The sequence below is a fragment of the Magnolia sinica genome, chromosome 17 (assembly GCF_029962835.1).
Source record: "Magnolia sinica isolate HGM2019 chromosome 17, MsV1, whole genome shotgun sequence".
In the NCBI taxonomy this organism is placed as follows: domain Eukaryota; kingdom Viridiplantae; phylum Streptophyta; class Magnoliopsida; order Magnoliales; family Magnoliaceae; genus Magnolia; species Magnolia sinica.
In genome coordinates, this window is record NC_080589.1 from 20,410,385 (window position 1) to 20,437,585 (window position 27,201).

A 27,201-nucleotide genomic window follows, 5' to 3' on the forward strand; every position below is an offset into this window, starting at 1 on the left:
GTTTTGGTTGGTTGACCTCAACGTCCTCGTGATCATTTGGTGATGGTTGTGGAACATGTGCTGCATATCCATGATATCCAGTCCCAGAGGGAAAGACCAAGTCAACGAAACTAGAGGATGACTGATCTTGACTACGCAAAGACCCCGATCTTGATTAAGGATGGTCACCAGTGCGAGACGAATAATCATACTGTTGCTTGTACTTGTACTGTTGAGAGTGAGACTATGGTGAATAACTTAGATTTGGATTTGAATATCTGTATCCATATGGAACATGTGGATCGAGAGTACTACTCCAACATAAATGTGGTGGAAGAACAAGTTCCGTATATTTCCATTGGTCATAATAATATCCATAATGTCTGTGAATGAAAGCCTGATGATGTTTTGGTGCTCCATTGGTGCCAACCTCCTCATGATGCTCCTCCCTCCTTGACTGGCCATATCGTGACTCAGTAGACTCATTAGTCCCGCCTTGTGTACTCAGTTGATGCTCATCGGCCTCACGATCTGTAGACGGCTGTATGGTGTGTTGAGCAACACCAGAAGTGGAACTGACATCAAGTGCATCCTCATTGCCACCGCCATGATCATCATTCTCGGTCTAATTGCTGCTAGTTGATGCAGGACACATGATTTAATGCTAGCATGCAACGTGGAGATTATGAAAGAGTCTATAAAGTAATTCAATTAACAAAAGATGCTAACCTACCAATTAATTTAGAGTAAAAAATAGGAAATAAAATCTGATTTAACCTAAATCATATGCCCGCATGCTAAGAAATCACATAAATCAATTAAAACTAGGACCGATGGAAGGATAGAACTTCCAATTTAGCATAGGCACGTTTCACACTTAATGGATAGATTTGTAGGTTTTATGATTAGGGTTAGGAAATTGGAAAATCTGAAATTAGAAAAATTAGGGTTCATGGGAATTGGGGATTTTGGAATTAGGGTTTTTAAAAATTGGAGAAAATAAGAAATTGAAAATCTAGGGTTTAGAAGGTTGTAATGGAACGGAAAAGATGAAGATAAGAGAATAAGAATAATACCTTTCGAAGAAGAAAGAGAAAGGATGTAAGACGAAGAATACATTGGGGAATCCACCACCAAACAAGCTTCTACCCTTCCACAATTTAATTGGAAGGGAGATTTTTATTATTATTTATTATTTATTTATTTATTTTTATTTTTTAACCCTAGAAAATAATGAGGAAAATTCCTTCATACAAGAGAGCTTCTCTCTTCTTTTTTTCTTCTCAAATCTCTACTAAGGTTGGGACTCTACTCCCCTTGTGGTTTTATAATTAAAAAATTCGGAATTAAAATTCAACATAATTACAACTATGCCACTTACTTAAGTAAAGTGATTCATCATCCAAAATAAGAAAACTAAAACATATATTATTAATTTCAACTATCAAATAACTCCTAAAAATAACAAAAAACATAAAGAAAGCAAGATCAGACCTAAGGGGCCCAGATCTAAAAAATCCGGTGGCTCGGTGACCTGATTGACAAGATCCAATGGTCGGATTGACACGACATAGAAATCCTATGACTAAAATGATCTCCTAAGCAGCTCACATGCATCATCCTAAGATGAGGGCTTTCTGATGCATGTCCAATGCATGTGGGGTCTTCAAAATGGCCTGACAGGCCCCATCTGGAACTCGTCTCCCATCCACGAAGAAAGTTGCGCTGATGTGGGTGGTCATCTCCGTCTTTGGTACACCCACTAGGTCCTCTGATGTCCCCATCACTAGTGCTTGTTCTATTGAGCCAGGCTCTGGATGAAATCTGCCCCTCTTTGTGGGTCCAAGACAGCTACACAACTCTCTTGCTGCGTCATGCATACAACTGGCTCATCCACTTCCATTTCTTTACTGTCCTCTTTTACCTGTTTCTTCCTTTCCTCCAACAAAGGTAGAAGCGGGTCGTTTTTATCATAAATGTTTTCGAAGTTTATTTGACAGTAGTTGGTGTCATTGTCGGCTCTTATAATGCTCTTCTTATATTGCCACATTCTTAGCCTCATGTAATGCATGAAGACAAGTTGATCCAATGTCCCAGTCTACAATTTATTCATATTCTTGGAACGTATGAGTGCAAAACAACTCCAATTCCTCTCGTCGCTAGAGGAATAAGTTGTTTGGCTTAAAACTTTCACTATAATTTTTTGGAAAGCCTTCACACTCCCTCCAAAATTCATCCACAATTTGATCGGTTACAACCAAGATACTGCATGGTGTGCAAGAGCATCTCCAAAGCAACTGTCTGGCGATTTTCAAATGTATCTAATTCATTCAATGCCCTTATTTACACATCAAAGTCACGCTCTAATCTCTTTATCACATTTTTTTAGCCTGACACGAACCTATCATCCTCGTCAGATGATTGGGCATATCGGTACCTCGGATTTGGTCACCTGTTGCATGAAGATCGTGATGGAGTTGTTGTGTCCATATCTTATTGATCATCTTCCAGTAAACTGTAATTTTGATAATCACGACGAATCGTCATCTTGGCCTTATCCATGACATTGTAGAGGACGCCCATTAATACAGGGGCATTTTCACACTGGGCTCGAGTGGGGTCGCCTGTTGGATGCAGGGGCACATTCGGGGTGGGTGACCCATGCGATTTGGGGCCCGCGGGGGAGGTCTCGTGTTCGAGACTCCTTACCAGAGGTGAGTAATGCGCATTTCACACCGGGATCGAGTGGGGTAGCCCGTGGGATGCAGGGACACACTCAGGGCGGACGACCCATGTGATTTAGGGCCCACGAAGGGGGTTTGGCTGAGGTCCTAACCCATGAGATGTGGGGCCTGGGCTATGAGATAAAAGGAATTATTCGCCATACTCTAACAGTTCGAGCTTTTAGAGCAAGTGGTTAATTGTCCTGCATCAAATTGGTATCAGAGCGGGAGGTCTCGTGTTCGAGACTCCTCACCGGGGGTGATTAATGCAGGGGCATTTTCACACTGGGCTCGAGTGGGGTCGCCTGTTGGATGTAGGGGCACATTCGGGGTGGGTGACCCATGCAATTTGGGGCCCACGGGGGAGGACTCGTGTTCGAGACTCCTTACCAGGGGCGAGTAATGCGCATTTCACACTGGGCTCTAGTGGGGTAGCCCATGGGATGCGGGGACACACTCAGGGTGGACGACCCATGTGATTTGGGGCCCACGAAGGGGGTTCGGCCGAGGTCCTAACCCATGAGATGTGGGGCCTGGGCTATGAGATAAAAGGAATAATTCGCCATACTTAAACAGTTCGAGCTTTTAGAGCAAGTGGTTAATTGTCCTGCATCACCCATGGTCTGTGCTTCATTAATTTCAACAAGACGGAGTATCATCATTAGTAGCTCCATCACCTTAAGGATATTTGTGACCTCCTTCCAATAATTGTTGTCCCTTATGGTCTTGACAACCTCAACCGGTGTCTTTGATGTCTTATTCCCATAATTTGTGTTGAGCCAATCCCGGGAAGCAAACATCTCACTCCACTTTCCCTGATGTCGGTACAAACTCTCCAGGGCTATAAAGTTCATTGCAAATCTAGTAGATGCAGGTTTAAGTAGCTCTCTCCCCTTCGTGAACTTCCTCATTACGATGACTACTTGATTATGGTTGTAAATGAACGTCGTCACTTCTCTCGTTATTTCGACCAATGTCGCAACACTCTTCTTCTTCCCAATATCTTTTACCACAAGACCAATACAATGTGCAACACATGGTGACTGGAATATATGTGGTCTCTTTAGTATCAACATCTTTCTCGCAACCTTATATGTTGCTTTGTTATCGGCCACTATCTACACCACATTCCCCTCTCCAATCTCATCCACCACTTTATCTATTAAGGAAAAATATAATAAGCATTGTTCCATCCGATGCATTGATTGACTTATGGAACACTGTTCCCAAGTGGCAGTACACCATGAAGTTGATCATGCTGCGTTTGGTTGGGCCAGTCCAGCCATTGCACATGATCGTGCATCCTCTGGCTTGCCATATGGGTCAAAAGGTAGCGACGCATGCTTTGCATTTGTCCATTTCCCCCCAATCTCCTTGGCCATGGGTGCCTTAATTCCTTCGCTTGCTTGTGCTACCGCACTGATTACCACTTGCCAGTACGGAGAGTTGGCTGCATTTGGGAGTGTGTTGGCATGTATAAATAACTTAGCTGCTGCCTTACCCAACTTCTCAATGAAAGTTTTACTCCACATTTTTTACTCCATTAGATCAATGGAGGGTCTCCTGTACTCCATGTCCACATCCACATCCACGAGGGCATCATGCGAAGATGTCTCCCGTCGGCTGCCAAATATACGCCATAATCCACTAAACCTACCCCACTTGTAGTCTCACTACCAACTGCACTCCTACTCCCACCCCCCGTATCATTTATGGACTTGCTTTCGCCAAACATGCGCCGGCGTTCTTCATCGTCACGAGCAGTGCGCACACACTCTCTCCTAGTCATAGTCTCCTCCTGATTTGAATCTTCATCAGATTCAAGATTCTCCTCGTCATGAAGGCCCATATAATCAGGACCAAACCTCCTGTCGGGCCACTTCTAGAACCTCTCTTCTCTTCTTCTGCATGACGTCCAGGGTATCCCAAATCGGTTATGTATCGGCCATTACTCCAGGTATCCCAAATCGGTTACGTATCGGCCGTAATGGCCGATACGTAACAATAACGGCGGTTACCGTTACACGATATGGGGCTGAAACGGAGAGGTGTAGAAAACGGAACCGAAATGGCCGTTATGAGCCTGTAACAACTAAAAGAAAAAAAAAAAAAACCCTTATTCTCGCTTCCTCTTCTTCTTCTTCTTCTCCGCGGCGCTGCTGCTACTCATCGCGGCGCTACTGTAGCTCCTCGTGGCGCGCTGCAGCTCCTCCTGCTTCTTCTTCTTCTTTTTTCCCCTCTGGTGCAACTCCCTCTCCACCCTCTCTCTTTTTCCCTCTCGTTTTCTCCTGCTCTCTCCCTTTTCCCTTTCTTTCCCTCTCATTTTTAATTTTTTTTCCCCTCTCATTTCCCTCTCCCTCTCGTAGTCTTGAAAAAAATGAATGGGGGGCGTGGCTGTAAAACAGCCACGCACCTTATTTTATCTGGTAGTTTGCGGCGCATGCCGCTTAGTGCACTTGCATTGTTTTAGTGCATGCGGCCCACCTTGATTTATATGTTGTATTATATATCCATGCCACCCATCAGTTTTTCCTAATCATTTCAAGGCATGGTCCCTAAAAGGAAGCAGATCCGGGTCCCAAGTGGATCGCATAGTAGAATTGAATGTCCACCGTGCACTTGCATTGTTTTTGTGCATGTGGCCCACCTTGATTTATGTGTTATATTATATATCCCTGCCACCCATCAGTTTTTCTTGATCATTTCAAGGCATGGTCCCTAAAATGAAGCAGATCCGGATCTCAAGTGAACCGCACAGTAGGATTGAATGCCCACTGTTAAAAACTTATTATGGCCTATTGTAATGTTTATTTACCATCGAAACCGTTGTCAAGGTTGCATGGACCTAGATCAAGGAAAACACAAGTTACAACCTAAAAAATAATATTAACAAATAATAATAACAATAATATAAGTTTTAATTGTGGGAATTCAATCCCTATTATGTGGTCCACCACAAATTTGGATTTGCCTCATTTTTTGGACCATGCCCTAAAATGAGTTGGCAAAAAGGATGGACAACATAGATATACGCAAATGCATCAAGGTGGGTCCTATGTTCAGGGTGTCATTCACTAGTGGTCCACCTAAGATTTAAATCCGCCCGATTTTTTGGATCATGCTTTAAAATGAGTTGGCAAAATAGATTGATGGCACAGATATACAAACTCATCAAGGTGGACCCCAATTTCAAGGCCTCACCCACTAGTGGTCCACCTTAGATTTGGATCTACCTCATTTTTGGACCATGCCTTAAAATGATTTGATAAAATAGATGGATGTCATTGATATACAATGCATACATCATGGTGGGCCCTATGTACATGGCCATAAAAATTGTCCATGAGGCATATATTAACTCAAAATTAATAAATTAAATTATGACAATATTGTTGCCAATTCACCATTCCAAAATTAAATTGTTTAAATGATTTTCACCATTAATTTGCAAACACTTGTTTTTTTGAAATATGATCATTTGATATTTTTCATTCTTCACTGTTCAATAAATATCCACCAATCCATTAGTGAGATAAGTGCCAATAGATTGCATGAATTTAACGTTGATTTGGGGTATCGAATGGTCCATCAAATCAGCTCTAAATCGACAACACTATTTACTTGAATATAATTTCAAAATTTTTCTTAAGATTTATTGTGAAGAATTCTATTAAATTGTTAGATATATGAATTACATAATTGGACATAAAAGTTCCTAGGTTGTATGTTGAAATAAAACGTACACAAGTCACAAGGTATATAATATACCAATACCTACAAATATGAGATATTTTGGTATTAGATTCATTCTAATTAATTTATATTGATGTTATAGTTAGATAATTAAATATAAAAGATCTATAGCCAATACTAGGTTGTCAGGTTCATAAATTCATCAGGCAGACCAATACAACTTCTCACCAAAGAGTGGACCGTTACACCACTGTAAGCATGTTCCAAATTATAAATGAATGCATATTTGGAATATTTGAAATATTTGGAATATTCTGGATTTAATCCATATTTTTTCAGAATTTTTTGGCAAAAAATAAAAAATAAAAAATTGCACCGTTATGGGACCCGTATCGGCCGTGCCCATATCGGCCGATACGGGCCATATCTGTATCGGTAACGGTGGGCACCGTTACGCCCACCGATACCGATACGGAACACCTTGATGACATCTCGTTTCCCCTTCGACTCATCCAAACTGGCTTGCATCAAGATCATTACTTCTCTTGGCACCTTGGGACTTAGCCCTTTCGGTGTGTCTAATGTTGTTTAAGTCACGTGATTCCCCCAGTTATCAATCTATCACAATAGTTGCACTTCATTTGGTGCCTGGTACTACCTACCCTCTCTATATGTTGCCATCCAATATCCTCACTTGTTAGCCAATCATTTTCTTACTAGTTATGGCTTATGAGAGTCTAAGTCTAAACAGATTATTTATGGGAGAACAAATTAATTAAGTAAATATCTAAACTTCTAATCAGATCCAGTTGAACTTATGACAAAATTTCCCCTTTAGTTTGAGTGGTACATGCAATCACAAAAAACTCCAGAGGTGCGTCTCCATTTCTTCCATGTTGCTTGAATTCTATGGGCAACATCCTTCTCAGTCTCTCCACTCATGAATTATCCACCCAAGTGGATTGAGGGAGGCTGATAATCGAGGAAGAAGATGGTGACAACGGTGACAGAATGGTAGAGAAGAATGATGTGTGCAAGGATGACAGAAGGTAAATCAGAAAATGTAACCATTGAGGAAGCTTCACCCCAATAGCCATCTAATGGAGTTTCCGACGCTCTTATGTTTCTGGATTCCCTGAAGGGTGGCCACCGATCAACTCCTCAAGGGTGTTCGGGAAGGCCATAATAGTGATGGACGTTAACCTATACCGAGGTTTTTCTTTTGTTAGGATGAGCTCCAATGAGGAGCTAGAGAAGGTGATCGAACTGATGCATGGAGAAAAATTTGGGGGATTGAAACTTACCGTCCAACATGCACGATTTGGCCCTGTCTGGAAGAACAGAGAAGGGAAATTGAAGAGCATTGGTAAGGAGGTTCAGAAGAAGAGGTCGCTTAATAATGGCCATTCTAACCCCACAACGAATCAAATCAAATCTCAGAAAACAACCAGTGTCATCTCTTTCAGAGATGTGGTAGTGGAAAAACAACACCAACTTCCTCCAGCTACAGAGATCGACGCTCAGATGAAGACCCCCAATTTCACTTAAGGACAACAAAACTTCTCTTCTGTCGAGAAGGGAGAAGATGACTTCAAATCGATATGGGCATCCACCTGCAAGGACGATCATATTCTTCATGTGAGACTGGAGGTAATCGAAAAATCTTTAAACAATCTTCAATGGTTGTTGACTATAGAGACAATGCCCCACACAACCCTCGCTCAAGTTCAAGGATGGTTTCGGGATTTTGGCATCCCCGACATGATTTTTTTCGGTGAAGCCAATAGAAGTAAATGAAGTTTGGGTTAACTTCAGGTTTGGCGAAAGGTTTCACAAAGTATTAATGGCGGGGACGGTTAGTTCAAAAGGGCCGATTCATAAACTCAGACAATGGTCAGAGAACAACCATTTTCGAAGAGAAAAGATTTGGATTTCAATTTGGGGATCCCAATGGAACTACGGTTTCACGACATCTTCCTTGCGTTAGGGTCTTGCCTGGGGTAGATGGTCGCCATTGATCCGCAAACAGAGAATGGAGAAGAGATGTATTAAGAGGAAATGGAGCAATCCCATTCCCGATTCCATCAAAGTTGTTGTTGATGACGAGGAATTAGTTCTGAAAGTTCAGAAAGAGGAGTCGTGGGGACATCCACAATGCTGGGGAGAAGTTTGGAATAGATGAGTGGTAGAGAAAAACTAGTCGAAAACCTGCTTTAACCGGATTCGGGAAGAAGGTGCATCACTTCCATTCTCCTGTGTACAACCGACACCTTCTTTGGACACGTGTTCTCTTCCAGTTAATTTATCAGTGGTAGGTGACGATCGAACATCTCTCTCGGTAGCAGAAAAGGTTCTCTGCCCTGAAGGAGAAAAAAGTATGTTGTGTACATGCTCGAACTTCGGTTTCGACCCTAAGCGCTTGGCTCTGAGTCCTGCCTTAGATGAAGCCGTCGAAACCGCACAGGCTCCACCTCAGCTTCGGAACTCTCTCTACAATGAGGAACGTTCCTTGGCTACGAGTTTGCCTTGGAGCTCCCCCGACACACAGTCCGAACCTCAGTTCAAAAATGGCGAATCCAAGGCTACATTTTCTCTAAACACGTGTCCTTCTTTGGCACGTGCGACTGCAGAAACCAATAACATCTCGCCACCCGGAGTTGAACCGAACCATGAATTGGCGCTTGTGTGCCATCCCACATGTATTAATGACTTAAGCTTACAACAACGTGTGCCTCTCAACATCACATGCAATGCTATCAATCTGATCCCTTTTTACAATTCCTCTTCCCATTTCACTCTTGTGATTTCGTCTCTGGAGGAAAAGGAGATGTTCTTGGAGACTGAGAAGAACTTCCCTCGTCGCAAAACAGTGGCTCATGTTAATGGAGCTTCTGTTTCGGCAAGCACAAGCATCTCCAAATAAGAATCGAGAGATCCTGAAGTCGAAGAGTCATGAGATTCCGATGAAGGGGAAGATGTTTCGACTGATGAATATGTGAGCAATGATGAATCCACGTGCGATGATAGGTTAGAAGATCACAACGAAGAGCTTCTTGCAGTGGAAACAATGGCTCCGGAAGATATTCTATTGAAGGATCCCCTGATCTTGACTCTGCTATGCGCTGCGAGAGGTGTGGGCGAACCCTCTTCAGAAACTTTGCAAGGCTTGCTTCAGATTTGCACCAAATAATCTATTTCCTTAGAAAAAAATTATCTATCTCAAGCTTAGATCGTCAAAAGGAAAGGAGCTCAAAGATTTTATGAAGAGCAGATGTCCAAAGCAAAAATAATCTCCAAAGGGGCAGTGGGAAGTTCTTAGTTTGGAGTGCTCAACAAATTACGATTCCATGACCAGGTCAAGTGATGGTAAAAGGGCGAGAATGGGCATAACAATTGACCAATGTTAGTTCTTTCCTGGAATGTAAGAGGGTTGGGCAGCAGGCTGAAAAGTGCCCGAGTTAGAAAGGTTTGCAAAAAATCTAAGGCAAGATCATATCCTTGCAAGAGACCAAGCTTCTGTTTGTCGATAAAGGTATGATTCGTTCTATCTGGGGCATCTTAGACTTCGACCGGATTGCCCTCAATGCTTCTAGTTCCGCGGGGGGCATAAATTCGGCTTGGAATACAGATTGCTGGAAGCTCGTTGACAGCCATTTTGGATCCTTTTTGGTCACTGTGGTTCTCAACAACTATGCTTCCAATTTTTCCTAGGTTTTCTCCACAGTTTATGGCTGCTACCCGTCATTGCGAGATCAGTTCTGGTTAGAGCTCTCTTCTATTCGCGTCAGGTGGGACCTGTAGTGGTTCATCGGAAGAGATTTCAACGTTGTTCACTTCTCTTTTGAAAAGTCGAATGGGGGAAGGATGACTAGTAGTATGAGGAAATTCTCTGAGTGGGTGGATTTCCATGAACTCGTTGATCTTCCTTTGGGAGGTGCAAAATTTACCTGGTCCAACAACCAAATTGCCTCTACGCTTTCACACTTGGACAAATTCCTCATTTCTCAAGATTGGATCAAGAAATTCCCCCTTGTCGCTCAATGGGCTCTTCCGAGATTATTTTTAGATCATAGGCCGATCATTCTAGAAGTTGAAGAAGATAACTGGGGCCACGTCTGTTCCGCTTCAAGTTAGTTTGGCTTGAAATTGAATGTTTCAACGATTTAGTCCTCGAGTGGTGGTCCTCCTTTCAAGTTTCGAGTTTCACAGGGTTCAGATTGGGACAGGCTTAGATTGCTTAAAGAAAAAAATAGAACCTAGAAAAAGGAGGTTTGGGCTCCAGAGAGGCAGAATTCGAAGCAATATTGGCCAAGATTCATGATTTAGATTGGAAAGAAGAGATGGATCATCCGTTGGAAGAAGACAAACTTTAGAGAGCTGAATTGAACGCAAAGTACACCTCTTTTTCGAAAGAGGAGGAAATTAAATGGCGTTAGCGCTCAAGGGCTTTATGGCTTAAGGAGGGAGATAAGAATACTAGATTCTTTCACAATATGGCTAGTGCTTGTGCTCGGGTGAATAAAATAAGCAGTTTGGTAGTGGAGGGTGTCAGTATGTTAGAACTACGAGGAAGAATTAGACACTTGATGCCATTGTTAGCTACTATAGGAAATTGTTATCTTGCGATGAGTGGAAAAGTCCTAGGCTGGATAATCTTATCTTCGCCCTCATGTCCGATGATGAAGCATACTCTATTGAAAGGCCTTTTTTGGAGGAGGTAAAATTTTCCCTTGATTTGATGTGCGGGTATAAAGCGCCAGCCCAGATGGCTTCCCGATTACTTTTTTTTTTTTTGGTTAAAAATTTTGGTTGGTGGTGAGCGCCGATGTTATGGATTTCCTTCATGAATTTCATGCTAGAAGTCGTCTTTGCAAGGACCTTGGCGCTACCTTCATTGCCCTCATCCCAAAAATTGAAGGAGCGGAATTGTTGAAAGACTTTAGGCCGATAAGGTTAATCGGGAGCCCTTATAAAATTCTAGCCAAAATTCTTGGTCTCATATCTAGAATTCTCTCCATAGTTATATTAGAGAATCAAGGAGATTTCATTTCAGGTAGAAAGATCCTCGACACCGCCATTATAACACATGAATGTATCGGACACAAGCAATGAAAGAGTGGAGTTGTTTGCAAACTTGATATTGAAAAGGCCTATGATCGCATCGATTGGAAATGCCTGGACTATTTACTCGACAAAATTGGTTGCCGGGTAATTTGGAGAGGATGGATCCAATATTGCATTCAATCTCCATTCTTCTTAGTTCTCATTAACGGTTTTCCTTTCAGCTTCTTCAAGTCTTCTCGCGGCATAAGGCAGGGTGACCCTTTATCTTCTTTTCTCTTCGTTGTCATCGGACAAGCTCTTAGCATAATGCTTCTCAAGGAAAAGGAAAGTAGTTTAATTTGGGGCTTCAAGGTCGTGGAGACGAAGTGATGGGGACATCTCGCGCATACGTGCACGCACGCACGCCGCCTCACCTATGCACGTACGCACGGAGTAGGAGGGCCCCACCATTGATCTGTCTTGATGACGACGTCCAGGGAAGGCCTCCTACCTAGAAGACGAAGTTTAGTTCAAAAGATTGGACCCGATAATCAAGAAAAGCCCATCATGGGATCTCATGATCGTGGCCCACTCGTCGGATTGATTTCATATTTTAGGTTTTGTTTATTGTTATTATTTAGAACATTGTGAACGCTTTAGATTTCTCTGTTTGGTTTTTATTTTAGTTTACTTCATCGCCAAGTAATAAGTTGCGCACATGATGCGAGTTTTAGGGTATAGGATTTTCCCTATAAATAGGCACCCCTTGTAGTTCTTTTGATTCACTGAAGTTAATAAAAAATTCTTGCTTTATTTTTCTGCTCTCTTCGTGAGTTGTGGAAGAATTCAAAAGTGGGTGCGAAGCCCTTCCTTTTCGAAGGGCTAACTATCGTGGTGCGAAGCCACATCGATCCCGATTCACCCCCATCCTCATCTTTTTTTCCCATCTTCCCCCACCATCCGTACTTTGAATTCGTCCTTATGTTGCATCAGATTTCTTCATTACAGCACGTTTCCAGATTTCGGCCCGCATGCGAGCTGAAACTTTGGCGGAGCACCACGCAAAAACCGTACATCAGATCGAGCTGAAATTTGGGGGTTTTGGAGACTATCCCTGGCCGACCAGGGCCAAGGTGGCCTTTTCCTAAATAGTGGGCCCCACACACGTACGGACGGGATCACATGCACGTCTGTCTGGGCCATTGTTGTTGTCCACACGCGGGATCGTCTTTTGGTTAAGGTTTTTATCCTCTTTTATCATCTCATAGCTGTTTTTCATGAATCCTGGCCCTAGATTACGTTTTTCCTAAGTTATTTGCCAATTTTCTTACCCCAGGGGCTCCTCGAATTGGAATTTCTGAATCCCTTGGATTAGGGATTGATTACTTTGCATGCATGGATGATTATTTCTTATCTTTGAGTATCGTTTGGTTCATAATTTTTATTGATCCAGCCCTATCATGTGTAGGTTTGGACCCGCATAGATTCCCCTTAATTGAATGTTTGGACTTTCATGTGGGATATGGAATTTGTGTAATTGTTTCTGAACTAACGTGATCTTAAGCCTGAAATCTCGCATATCATATTTAATTTTCATGTCCTGCATCACGAAGATGCAAGTTCCTTCAATATGCGGACGATACGATCTTTTTCTGCGACGCGGATGTCATCTCGGTTGATAATCTTTGGAAAGTTGTTGTCTATTTCGAAGTAGCTTCCAGGCTTAATATCAATGTCTCCAAAAGCCAAATGTTGGGTATCCATCTTCTTAATGAAGACCTTCAACACTCGGCTAATGTCTTTGGCTGCAATCTAGGTTCCTTCCCCTCTTCCTATTTGGGTCTACCCTTGTGCATGGGAAAACCACCTTTACACCTATGGGATAGAGTTATAGACAAAATTGAAAGAAAGCTTTCTTGCTTGAAGCATTCTATTCTTTCTTTGGGAGGTCGGTTGTTGCTCATCAAAACGGCCTTTTCTAACATGCCCATTTACTTTATGTCTCTATTCAAATGCCCAAAGTCAATCTTGGTTAAGCTAGAAAAATCGAGAAGAGTTTTCTTGTGGAAAGGGTCCGAAGATAAAAGGAAGTTCAACTTACTCAAATGGGACGAAGTTTGCAAGCTGATTAACAAGGGAGGAGCAGGTCTGAAAAAGTTGGAGCATATGAATGTCGCTCTTCTTGGAAAATGGCATTGAAGGTTCAATGTTGAGACATGCAAGTTATGTAGGGAAACTTTGCGGTGCCAAATACGGTTCTCAAACGGGCGGTTGGGGTATAAAGTCTTCTTCTCTTTATCGTGTGTCTTATGTTTAGAAGGCCATAGCTTTTACCGAACATCTCTTTTGTTCAGGAACCTCTTTTTCTTTGGGAAAAAGTAATCGCATTCACTTATGGATCGACAAGTGGTGCGGGGATACATTATTACAAGATCGCTTCCCTGGGTTGGCTCGTCTCGCCCCTAATCTTTTCATTACTGTGGATAGATGTTGTTTGTCTATTGGTGGATCAATCACGTGGTCTCCTCCTTGTAGGAGAAATCTCATGGATGATGAATTCGAAGAATTTCTTATCTTTCTCGACCACTTGAAGCTTGACCTACCTTCAGCCCAAGATGAAGATTCATTGATATGGACAGCTCATAGCTCAGGTTCTTTCTCTATGCGCTCCTTCCATGAGCTAGTTGCCAACCCTTCCTCATCTCACTCCTTTCCTTACCTCCAGTGGTCTTATGATACGAGAGTTGTGGCTTTTGTTTGGCTTCTAGGGAGAAAAGGAATCCTAACCATAGACAACCTTCAAAGGAGATATCTCATTCTCCCAAATATTTGCTTGTTGTGTATGAAGGATGCAGATTCTATTGACCACCATTTCATTCATTGTTCTTTTGCCCGCAAGGTGTGGGAGCACTTCACATTTTCCAAATCTCTTGGGTAATGCCAAAGTCAGTCGATCTTCTTTTATGGGCCTGGCATGGGGGTATTGTCGGTAAATCTTGGAAATCTGTTTGGAGACTAGTGGCAATGGGAATCTGTTGGTACAGATGGAAGGCTCGTAATAGTCATTGTTTCCAAAACAACCCCACTCGAGCCCGGATGTGAAAATGCCCTTGCATTAGTAACCATGATAATCTCCTTTGCCGCATGGAAACATACAGAGAAAAGGGGAAGCTCACTAGAGATGTCTATTCTCAACCATGAGGGAAGAAACAATATACATACTATGAGATCTTTAGATTTGGACCAGGTTTTCTAAGAGAGAAGGGGTTTCTTTGAGGCTAGGGCTAGAGAGGAGAGAGGTATCTCAAACCAGAGCCCTAGACTTGTATTTATTGATCTCCATCTTAGAGAAATATCAGTTAGAGACTAACTCCAGTATGTCTTACATTTTGGTGGTAATGAGGTGTACTGAATTACCACACCCCTCCTATTAAGAAAACTCAATTGACAGTTTGACACCCTCCAATCGATCCAGTGCAAGACCTTTGAGACTACAATCCTCCTATGGGTGACATCGCACCAAATCCATAAGTGGACTGAAAATGTTGTCCCAATTTCCAACTGGGACAACACTTCTCCTAGACCGTTGATTTGATCTCACTCATATGGGCATGTTTGATTCCTTGTGTGCACGTGCACAAATTCCAATCTCCGATTGTGACTACGTGCTTATTTACTTTGGAGATTTAACATATTTTCTCCGATTGTTAATACACACTTGTTTACTTTGGAGATTGAACAGATTTTATCTTTGCAAACTTGATCGATTAAAACCAGCTGAAAATATTAATATGAATCCGACCAGTCATTTGATCTAGGACCTTAGATAAGTTACCCATGCATCGTCGCCATTATGTGGTCAGCTATGATCTTCATCTATCCCATCTTTGTGATCCAATCTTGATTTGATTGCTTTCCTAGTGTGTTTCTGACCTAGCTGAATCTGTTGCATAGCCTTGAGAATGCACAAAGTACATCACTTCAGCGTGACCTGTCATCTAGCATAGAGCAACACAGACACAAGAGTCACCTACAGGACTAGCATACTCCCACAACGACTGGATTGGAATCAATTTGTCGTTTTGTAGGTAATTGGTCTTGCATCATGTGTGGCCTAATTTACACATTGTTAATGATCAAGCGTTCATCATTTATGTGATCATTACATGGGATCCATTTGATCAACCAGTGACCTACCCTGCTGCAATATATAGGCATACACGATTTGACTGGGTACGGAGCTAATCTTACCGATTTGTGTGAGATCTCATCCTAATCATTTTATAAATCAGGGCAGAGGTACATCTCAATATGCATCACTCTTGTTGTGCATTCCTGCACAATGGTCTGTGCCATATGGGAAGCGGACAAAGCTTTTAATCGATGGATGTTGGCCACACCTCAGCGTGAAGGCTAATTTGAGTGTCTATATACAGACATTATCATGAAACGATTACATCCATATAAACTTAAACATGGGAGAATCTCAATATAATCCAATGAATAAATATGTGCACAAGTCAATAATGGTATGATGGGATGTAGAAAGTCTAACACATCTCACAACAACCGGGTGTCGTTGTGGTGCATTGCTTCTGGGGGACGCCCTAGCAAACCCTTGCCCATTTCCTGCTAGACCCCGATTCGATGTAGCGAGTCGCTTACAGGGAACACCCTAGCATGAGTTTGGAATGTCATATTGATAGGATTCATGATGGAAGTTATGGTGCATAAGTTTGATGCCAGCTTATCCAGGCTTGGGACCGGCAATGAGAGCACAAAACTCCCACAGGTGCAATGCAATGGACTACTACCTAGGTTGATTACAATCAAGTGCTATCTAATAGTCTAGTACATAGTTTGATTAGATCAATGAGTTGTTTGAAATACCGTTTTAGTTTACTTAATCTTCAAGAATTAAATTTATCTTTTAACTTCTGTGAATTTTGCAGATTTTGCTACGTAAAATGTGCCATTTTGCTAGTTATATACCAAACATTTCATAGGGGTTCACAAGATAATCTTCCATGGTGATATTTAAGTTCTCGTGTTTTCTAATGTTGCCTAACTTGTGGTTTTAGGTGATACTTACTGAGGGCCCCAGAGCGCTCTATAAAGGGTGAGAATCTCATCTTCTCTTGGTTTACTAGTTTTGGGGTGTTACATGCATGCCCATTTGTATTATATGAATGCATGCATGATGCTAGTTGTTGATGAGTTTGGTTATGGGATTATGAGTGATCTTTGGTGTTTTTTTTTTTCCCTCCATTGTCTTCTCTCACCATTTTCTACCTGTGTGACTTTTTCTTTCCATCCAAGTAATGGTTCCTTGTCTTGCAACCAGCTAAAACAGGGTATGCTTCCTACCTCCAAGAAAGTTGAGAGCCGGGGGGGGGGGGGCGCTCCTGCTTCCTAGCTGTTTATACTTGTGAACATTTTGAAATGGATGCTTCCCTGCCCCAACACCTGATTCTATTGCCATTTCGCGTCATGCTATGTTCAACTATGGACCCAGGCTTTACTTTTAGGTCCAATAAACAATTGGCTGGACCAAGGTTTCCATCTGCTTAAAGGCCTGGCCTGGTCCAAGTCGTCTAACTTATTTAATATTGGTGAGTTGAACATTTGGCTACTGAAACCTGGCCCGAGCCCAAATTCCTGGAGAAGAGCTGGGCGTAGCCTGGACTCATGTCCTTAGCTCATGGTGTGGAATTAGGCATGCTTCAACCCGGCCCAGTCTAATTGCAACCATAGTGCTGTTCTTTTAGGGTATGTTAGCAAGTTTACACCTTCTCTGATCATTTTTTGTTCTCTGTCTGAAGATGATACTTGAATTATGGATGGTGAGGTTCTGATTGAGTATGCAACTTAGTTATTGGATCCTTCAACCCAAGGTGCTCTCCTGCTGTCTTTTCCTAGGCATTCAAACATCCTGACATTTTGGGACTGGCCGCCAGCTTGGTCCTGCACTTGAATTCACTCCTGTTCTTCCTGCTTTGGATGCATAATCCAATTGCATTGCAGTCCTTTAGTTTAATAAATGTGAGTCTGGCCTGGGCCAAGTAAAAGCAAAATTTTGAACAGGGCTGGCTTGACATGCTTGGCCTTGACCAGTTCAAATTCCAGGCCTAAACCAACCCTAGGCCTGCTTGTTGCCAGGTCCAATAAAGTGGAAATGACTAAATTGTAATTACCTTCCCAGCATGAATATCAGGGATTGGGCTCGGAGGCACAATGACATCACTTCCAAGTTGAAGGCCCTCCCTCATTGTGAATGCTGGGAAACATCATCAGTTCTATTGTTTAAGCCAACTATTTGCAAGTCACTTGTGCGTCCAAACACAGCGTATATAATGAATATAATTAATACAGCAGTCAATAATGGTTTGAGCATACTCATTGTGACAATCTTTCTGTGATACGTTATTGACTGAGCCTACAGAATTCATCTCACTGACATGGTCATTGACGAGATTAGTCTGGGTAATCTCAGTACCTACTCATAGGTATTCAAGTCCGAGATTTGGGTAAAACTTTCAAAAGTGATCCATATCATCTCATTCTTCTATTCAATTGTCAAGTTTTGACCTCATATCGTCATATCCAAGCATGTTTTGTGCTGGATCTGGTCTCTGCAAATTAGAGATTTACTGAATACATTCTCAATTCCCCTTCCTGTATATGAAATTTGATACATTGAACTAATGGTTTATTAGAACCTTTTGGTGACTACCATTTGCCCTTTTTTCCCTGTTGAATTTGACTGTCACTGTTTCTTTATCAATCTTATATTCGCAGGCCACTAATCAAAGTCTGTACATCTGACTGAAAGAAAGGCTAAAACGATAAGAAAACCCATCAAAATGACTCGACATCTTTTGCCACCTCCACCGAGCGCATCCTGCTGTAGGTTAGGATCTTCCAATCTGGGAGGATTTTGGGTTACCCTCCATCTGTGGTTGCCCCATCAGATCAATGGTCTGGATCATCAAGCAACAGGCTGCATGTTTATGGAGTTGGGAGCTTCAGCAAACTGTATGTTGTCTGAGGCATGGGGAACCTATAATATTTTTGGCCAATCCGTTGATTTGGCCAATCCATGATGAATAATCTGGAACATCCACTTTATGGGCCCTGCAGTTTATGAGCAGCTGTATATATATATATATATATATATATATATATATATATATATATATATATATATATATATATATATATATAGGGAAAAGGTACTATGCGCTCGACCTCACGAGTCCGTCCCATGAGGTCGAGCTGTGTGGGCCCCACCGTGATGCATTTCGAACATCTACCCCATCAGTCAGATGCAACATTCCATCGTGGGCCTAGGTCTCAAAAATCAAGTCAATCCGTGACTTGTGTGGGCCACACCACATACAGAAGTGGGGAGGGGCTGTGCACCATTAAAACATTCATAATCATTTTTTGGGCCCACTGAGATGTGTTTTGCAAGTCCAGCCCATCCATTATGTGTGTCCCACTTGGATGAGGGTTCAGACCAAGTTTCAGCAGCATTCAAAACTCAGGTGGGCCCCACCAAGTGCTTTTATATGTTTTAACGGTGTCTTCACATGATTTTAGATGGTATGACCCACCTGAGTTCCGTATACGGCTGATTTTTGGGATATCCCATAATTTAGAGGGGACCCTTCAAATGCATGGTGTTGATGGTCGACACGCATCACGGTGGGGCCCACACAGCTCGACCTCACGGGAGCTTATCGTGAGGTCGAGCGCATAGTACCTTTGCTCATATATATATATATATATAATGTTGGTTGAACAATGTTACTGATCCGATTAGCAGCCTTTCAATGATGGTTAGAGACATATAGTCAATGGTCCACAATGTTTGCCTTGACTCCCAATGGTGTTAGTCATGTTGTTTCTTTCTTGGCCAGCGTCCCTGTATTGGGAATTTCTATCTCCATTTTTTATTTAATAAATTATCGTTATCCTCTCAAAAGAAAAAAAAAAAAAAAGAAAAAAGAAAAAGAAAAAAAAAGATGAAGCAGAAGTAAAGAAGAAAACGGCAATGATCTGCCTGAAAAATTAGGTTTTGCTAGAGTTGTCCAAGTTTTTATGCAATATAAAAAAGTTTTTATACAATCAGTTCTCATTCATTGTTTCAATGTTCAGCTCTTTAGTCTAACTATCAGGGGAAAAAAGATGGTGGCTGTTTTAGGATCTAACATCAGTGTTAGGCAGCTCTCTCCTTGGCCAAGCTACTGATTAGAGGAATTTAAGGGTCCTGCTCATCAGCAAACATATACTTTTGTTGACTTAGGATTTTGTAAATGTGGGGTCCATTCCATACTTCTCTGATGGCCACAACATGGATGGGCAAAAATCTCCCAGATAAGATCCCGACCCTTCAATATTTTGCCCTTTTCCATCATTTTAACTGTATGAAGGGTGGTTCGGGTAGTCTTGTTTCTGAGGCATCCCCAATCCATGGTGGCACATCAAACCAATGATTTTGTCACTGAATCATGGGCTCCGTGTGTAAAAATACTTGATTATCATTTCTGATCCTAAAATACCAATCATCTGTATGAGCTGCAAAATGATAAGAGATGTATGAAGTCATGCACTTCAATACTTGTTTTTAACATTTTGATAGTTCTGCACAAAAAGCTGGACACTAAAGTTCTTAAGTACTTTCTCTTTCTCAGGGGTTTAGCAATCTTTGCAAGATTGGGTCCTCAAACCATGATCACCTTTCTCGTCTGTGAGAAGCTGCGTCAACTTGCTGGAATGGATGCTATCTGATATCCAAGGTATCTATTCCAGCTGCTGAATGATTTTTCTCGACTATTTCTGCAGTTGTTTCTCAATATTTGCTGCTGGGCTGCTTTGGCTGCTGCCACCAAATGTTCGAGCTGTTGTGAAGAAGGCAATGGAATGGACATTAGGCACTGAAACACACACACACACACACACACACACACACAATTTCTGATTGTTGTTATTTTATATGGGTGTAATTAGCACTCGAGATGATTTTTTTTTTTTTTTGGCTCCTTACTCTTGCTCTGGTGGTAGCCTCTTAGGAGTTTCAACACCGGCTCAAGGGTTCGAGTACCCATAGGTGGGAAATCCCACTAAGGCGCATGTGTGTGTGTGTGTAAAAAAAGAGAGAGAGAGAGAGAGAGAGAGAGAGAGATGATTTTTTTGGACTGAAATGCTCCTGCCGAAAGAGAAAAAGAAAAGAAATTCATACAGAAAAGCAACCTTGATGAAAAAATTCAAGGGAGATTTTTGTCATTGGGATGATTGTTGGTTTTTCTGTCTCAAACACTGGGAACTCAAGTCTCAATACAAGAGGTTGTGGACTTTGGTTTGCGTCTTGGGTTGGTTTAATAAAGGGTGGCAACTTGCACAACGAATGCGTAGCAAACAAGTACCTTAATCCATACCATCCAAATCACGGGCCACGTTATGGCTTGAAAGTCACACTGACTTGATGATTATATTTTGCCTCTTGAATCTGGACTGCACGCCATTGTCATTTCAACTGTCGCTATCATGATCACCAATTGGATGGCTATGCCGACTTGATCAGAGATTTGGGTGGTTTGGATTGATGTGCAAGTATGCCACATGCCAGGTGTGTGGTGGATAAGTTGCCACTATTTAAGGAAGGTACTTGGTTAAAGAGATTGCTAGAATCAAAATTCACACAGAAAGAGGTGGTGATTCATCGTGACAGTCAGAGCGCATTACACTTAACTAAATTATCCAATATTTCATGCACATAGCAAGTACATTGATGTATATTATTACTTTGTTCACGGTACGGTGAAAGAAGAATAGATCTCATTATATAAGATTTACACCAATGACAACACCAATGACAACGTAATGGATAGCATTTAGGCCAATGTTATTAGGAGTGTGTTTTTTGTACCATTCGAGAAATACAAGTCTCGGAGTAGGAGAATTTTTAAGGCAGTGGAGTTACTTGAGCATACAAAATGCATATGTGCTTTCTAAATTAAAAAAAAAAAATTGTCTCTTTCCTTTCTTATTTCTAAAGTTTTAAGCCTAGTTTCCTTTTAGGATTAGCTTACTGCTCTCTTAGACGATAGTTTTCTATGAAAGTGGAATAAATGTAGAGATTTAGATTCCTAGGTGAATATAATGCATGAGTTGTAGTGGGGTTCATTGAGCTACACCTATGAAACAAGGTTGAGTTTTAACTCTAATAGGGACTAGCAATTCCACTGTTTCTAAAGAGATTGCATAAGCAATTATTATAATTTTAATATATATTTAATTATATTTATGCTAAAAAATCATTAGCTGGAAAATCATACAGGCCCTGACAAAATGGATGTGAGTCCCACAGGCGGATTTCCTGCGAAAGCCTTTTTTTTTCCCAAGAAGTTCTTGCACTGGGAACTTAGGTGGGGCCCACTGTGATGTTTGTGAGAAATCCACTCCGTCCTTCCTTTTTGTGAGTTCATTCTATAACATGAGGCCAAAAATGATCTGGATCCAATACTCAAGTGGGCCGAAAACGTGAGGATTGAACTTCCACAATTGAAATATTCATGGGGCCACAAGTTTTGAATCATGCTAATATTTGTGTTTTCAGTTCATCCCAGTAGGAATGATGTTATGAACGGTATGGATGGCATGCAAACATCACTGTTGATCAGAGGGAGGTTTCAACTGTAGGAATTTCCATAACCACATTTTCCTTTCAGTACGGACCACTTGAGTCTTGGATTCTGCTCACTTTTGGTTTGATTTCCTAAAATGAGCTCATAAAATGGGATGTCAGGTGGGGGCGTGCCTACTTGTCAGGTCATTCTAAGGACATGAGACCGAGTTGGATCCAAAACTCAAGTGGGCCATACCAGAGGAAAAACTCTGGAAATAATTTCCTGCAGTTGAAACCTTCCTTGGCTCCACCTTGATGCTTATATGCCATCCAAAACCGTTTATGAGGTCATCCCAACTGTAATGAAGTGAAAACACGGACACCTTATCCTGATAGGTAACTTTTGTGGCCATAAAAATGTTTCAACGGTTGTCACTAAATCCCCACTGTTTTATCTCGTGTGGACTACATGAGCTTTGGATCCACCTAATTTTCAGTAGAATGACCTAAAATTACGTAGCAAAATGGATGGACGGGGTAGATTTCTAACAAACAGAACAGTGTCCCCACCTGGCAACCCAGCGCAGGAAGTTCCTGTGAAAGGCTTATCCGCGTCCGTGAGTTCCTGTCCTGCCACGACTGAGTCTGTCATAGACTGGCATATCCGACAAACACGCTTATCCTCACCCACTCATCAGTTTCGTATTATTCTATTTCTGCCGTCCCTCTCAAATCGGATTGCGTACTGATTAAACTCTTTTTGGCCCACCCTTAACGTATGTGGTTTATGCATGCCGTCCATCTGTCTTTCCATCTCATTTCAGCTGTTGAGTCTGAAATTTAAGTACACCCAATACTTAAGTGGAGCACACCACAGGGATAATGATTTCCACCGTTGAAACCTTGCTAGGACCTGCATTGATATTTATTTGTCATCCAACCTGTTCATAAGATCACACATACATGGATTAAAGGAAAACACAAATATCAGCTTAATCCAAAACAGATCCCGAAAGAATTTTTCAACGGTAAAAGTTCAATCCACACTTTTTTGTGTGGTGTGGTCCACTTGAGCTTTGGATATGCTTCATTTTTGGGCCCAATCCATAAAATAATCTGCAAATATGGATGGACGGAGTGGATAAAGTACATCAATCACGGTGGACCCCACAGAGTTTACTCAGTACGCAATCCGCTTCCCTCCCTTCCATGCCTCACTGTCATTGTTCAGGACATCCGAGCCATTCAAAATATCGGAGTCGGCTGACGTGAAAATCGCTTTGATCTTTTTATGAGGCAGGCCAAACTTGTATGTTCGGTCAGATAAACAGCTTGGATCGGCCTGATTTTTCACAGTAGTTGATGACGACATCCTTCTGGACGTCTAGGATGTCCAACACGTATTACACGTTGGCGGAATAACGCGGACGCGGATTTCCTGCAAAAGGTGGACATCCTTTCCGTCATTTATATAATAATAATAATAATAATAATGGTTGGCTCACTGACATGACTGACAGTCCGTCTCTAGTCAGGTTTGGTGGAGGTAGTGCCCAAGCCGCGCCCGTCAGTCCACCGAGGTCGGTCGGTGGATCCCTAACTGTGGAGCCCACAGTGATGTATGTTACTTACATCTACACTCGCCATCCATTTTTACGTATCATTTTAGTTCATGATTGAATTCACACCATTAAAAACTTCGTGGGTCCACCGGGAAGTTTATTCACCATCCCAGCATGTTGATAAGGTCACAAAGGCCTAGGTGGAGAAATCACACAAATATCAACTTGATGAATTACTTTTTGGCTCATGAGAAGTTTTTAACGGTAGATTATCATTGTTTTTCACTACGGTCCTGTGGTGCCTTGAATTGTCATTATTTTGGATTTTAAAAAACTTTTGAAAATTTTTGATGTAATTAGCTTACGTTGTTATTTATTGACCGCGTTTTGGGTACGGGTTTTAAGGGAATTAGGTGGGAGTAGGTTTTAAGATCCCATGGACCATTACAACTTCTTGTTTGTAACTCACATCAAGTATAAGTTTTGAAGGCCCTTCTTTAAATATGCGCCTGAGCAAGGGATTGTCGCTGTGTTAGGTGGCTAGTGGTTGGCGGACCCCACCATGATGTATGTATTTTATCCACGCCTTCCATCCATTTTGAAATATAATTCTAGGGTTTGATCCCAAAAATGAACTAGATATAAATCTTAGGTGGACCACACCATGGGAAAACAGTAGTGATTGAATTCCACCATTAAAAAACCTCCTAGGGTCAACTGTAATGGTTATTTGACATCTAACCTATTGATTAGGTCATAAAGACTTGGATGAAGGGAAAAAAATATATATCAACTTGATCCAAAACTTTTGTGGCCCATAAGAAGTTTTTAACGGTGGGCGTTCAATTAACACTATGTGGTCCACTTGAGATTTGGATCAAACTCATTTTCGGGCTCATACCATAAAATGATTTGGAAGAATGGGTGGACGACATAGATGAAACACATACATCATGGTGGGGCCCACAGAGCATTGATCAGTAGTGGCAGGGTTGAAACACATTCATTTGGTGTGCTTCTTCCAAACATTAAGTGGGATGGCTTCCAAGCCATGAGATTATCGGACAATCCTTGACACGATGTAATTATTATATTTTGCTAATTCTATCCCACTTAAACCCATCTAATCCCATGCACCAAACACCCCCTAACACTCTAGGTGAGCCTATATCTGGGTAATACCAGTAAAGAACTGCACAAATCCGATTAATCAGCCGTAGTAAGCCAACGAATCCACCCGATCACTTAAATCTCGAGTCTAGTCTTATGATTTGTTCATATAGAGCCTAAATTTAGCTAACTTATCATTGATTAATCAAGACAACCGTAACTAAATAAAAACTTGCCAAAAGCCAAGACAATTGGAGTTGGACTAAAATAAACTGTCCTAGTTACTCCTTTAGCTTAAGAACCACCAGTTTAGGGTGATTATGATTGAGTTGCTATTTTTACTAATTTCGAATATGCTACAGTGTGAACTTAGCTAATCCAAACCTTAATCATCAGGCATAAGAAATCTTGTTATCCAATTTATTAAAAAAATGTCCTAATTTTCCAAACAAGTTCTAAACCGCTCGTTAGTGGGCTAGTAAACCCGAGACTATAGAAATACATTTATCTTAGCGGGCTTGGCGTCAATCGTAGAACATCAAGCCGAGATCACGTTTCCAATCGCTCAATTTGGACTCATAAGGTTAATGAATGAAATATGTAAATAATAATGAAATTAATTAAGAACTTAAGTTAGTTGATTGTAGTCGGTCTTTCCTAAAGTTGTGGCTTTCGAACCATTAGATCGTGACCAAATTTAGGGCAACAACCTAAATTAATACCCTACACATATCTATATAGTCGTGGCCCTGATCGACCATTGTTGACTATCGAATTGACTTCTGATCATACCCGTCGATCAATGTATTCAAATGTCAAGCCGATCGTATCCATATGTAAATCATCACTAGGGTTAATTATCTGTAGACACCCCACCTCAGGCTGATAAGATGATAAAGTATGAATAAATGGATGGACAATCGAACTCTAATTTTAAACCATAACACTAGAAGTATAAATCCTAGGAACCCTAGTCCTAAACCTCACAACCCATTCAACCCAGTTAGCCTAACCTTAAACCTTAGGAACCAAAAACCCTAAAGCCTTGAGTCAACTCGGCGAGTCAACTCAATCGGTCAGCCTACCCAATCCCACAACCCAGTCAACTCACCTAGTTAAGCTTAAAACCAAACCCGAACCCAAGCCCAAAACCAAGCTCAATCAAATAAATGGCTGAAATCTTAAAGCAGCAACCTGAAATTGCTGTAAAAACCGTTTTAGTTGAAGTAGGAATTTGCCAATATGTCCTAAAGGGGGGTGAATAAAACTTTTTAATAATTTTATAACAATTTAAAATCCTATCACTCTAATCCTAACAACAAGCATATATTAGAGAGGATCCAATCACAAACTATTTGAGAGATGAACAATATGCAATTTAGTTTATGATCGATATGACTGTGCGTGTGTGTGAGGTGTGATCTCAGATAATCAAATATGAAAGTATTTAAGAAAATCACATAAGTAAATGGAAGACAATAGGAATCTCAAACACAGTCATTTTTATAATGGTTCGACTACTTGTCTTCTCCACTCCTGGCAACCGCACTCAACCTCTGAGTGCACCAGATTTTACTAAGGAGGTTTCACACGGTTTACCTCAAACCCAAGGTTTTAAATCAGGTTCACCTTTAACCAGTACAACCTACACCTAGGTTGACAGTTTATGCTCCCACGAGCAAGGGTCAACACATAGCACCCAATTTTAGGCACACTGGCCAAGGATCCACACAAGGAACCTAACTGTTTATGCTCTCTACAGAGTAAGGATCAACACAACGTACCCACCACGTACACTCCTGTCGGATGCCTCCTAGAGGACTTGCAAGGGGTGAGAAACACTTTAGACCCAATCCTACAAAGGAATGATCACAAGGGTCCTTTGGACTCTAATAACTTACAGATAAGTGGATGAGTCCTTCTTTGCTCGTTGTCGAAGATCTCCTCCTTTGTTGATGAAGAGTCTTCTACTTCCTTGAACCGCAACTCAGAAGATGTACCAATGCATGGCAGCGGGTTGGGTCAAGGCTATAATTGAATCCTATGTTATTGAAGATTTTTCTATAAGGGAGATAGAGCGATTCCAATCATTCATGCATTCAAGGCATCCCAGCTCAATGATTTGCCATTAAGATGGTAGCTGGAGGATCCTTGAATGCGGAAGTTCATTCCCCAATCCACTCTATTGAATGTCAATGATGAAAGTGGATTGGAGGATGAACTTCCATGAGAGAAAGAGCTTTGGGTATATGATCTGAGGTTAGACACTCAAAAGCACTCTCTTCTTTCTCTACCAGCAACTAAAGACAAGTTCTCTATATATAGGCAAAAAGTTTCAAAGGATATAAAACGGTCACATTTATGATAGAGTTCGATATTATCAAGAAGGGTTGATATCATCGAGCGTATACTCTCAATTGTATCGACTTGCCGCTCGATGACATAAACTCAGATGTCATAT

General features: G+C 41.4%; 1 protein-coding gene and 1 long non-coding RNA gene across 2 annotated transcripts in view; one reads left to right on the forward strand and one right to left on the reverse strand.

The window, feature by feature from the left end:
* The window catches only part of LOC131230739 (uncharacterized), a 46,616-nt gene extending 26,017 nt beyond the window's left edge, over nt 1–20,599 (forward strand). The window contains exons 8-9 of the mRNA XM_058226693.1: nt 16,520–16,557; nt 20,135–20,599. Of these exons, the coding sequence (XP_058082676.1) occupies nt 16,520–16,557; nt 20,135–20,231 (135 nt within the window). The 3' untranslated portion in view covers nt 20,232–20,599. The remainder of the gene's footprint in view (nt 1–16,519; nt 16,558–20,134) is intronic.
* LOC131230741 (uncharacterized) lies at nt 20,221–21,170 on the reverse strand. The gene is made up of 2 exons (XR_009164082.1): nt 20,694–21,170; nt 20,221–20,341 (listed from the first exon to the last, which is right to left on the reverse strand). It is a non-coding gene; the product is annotated as an uncharacterized LOC131230741 (long non-coding RNA).
* Nucleotides 21,171–27,201: the final 6,031 nt, after the last annotated feature.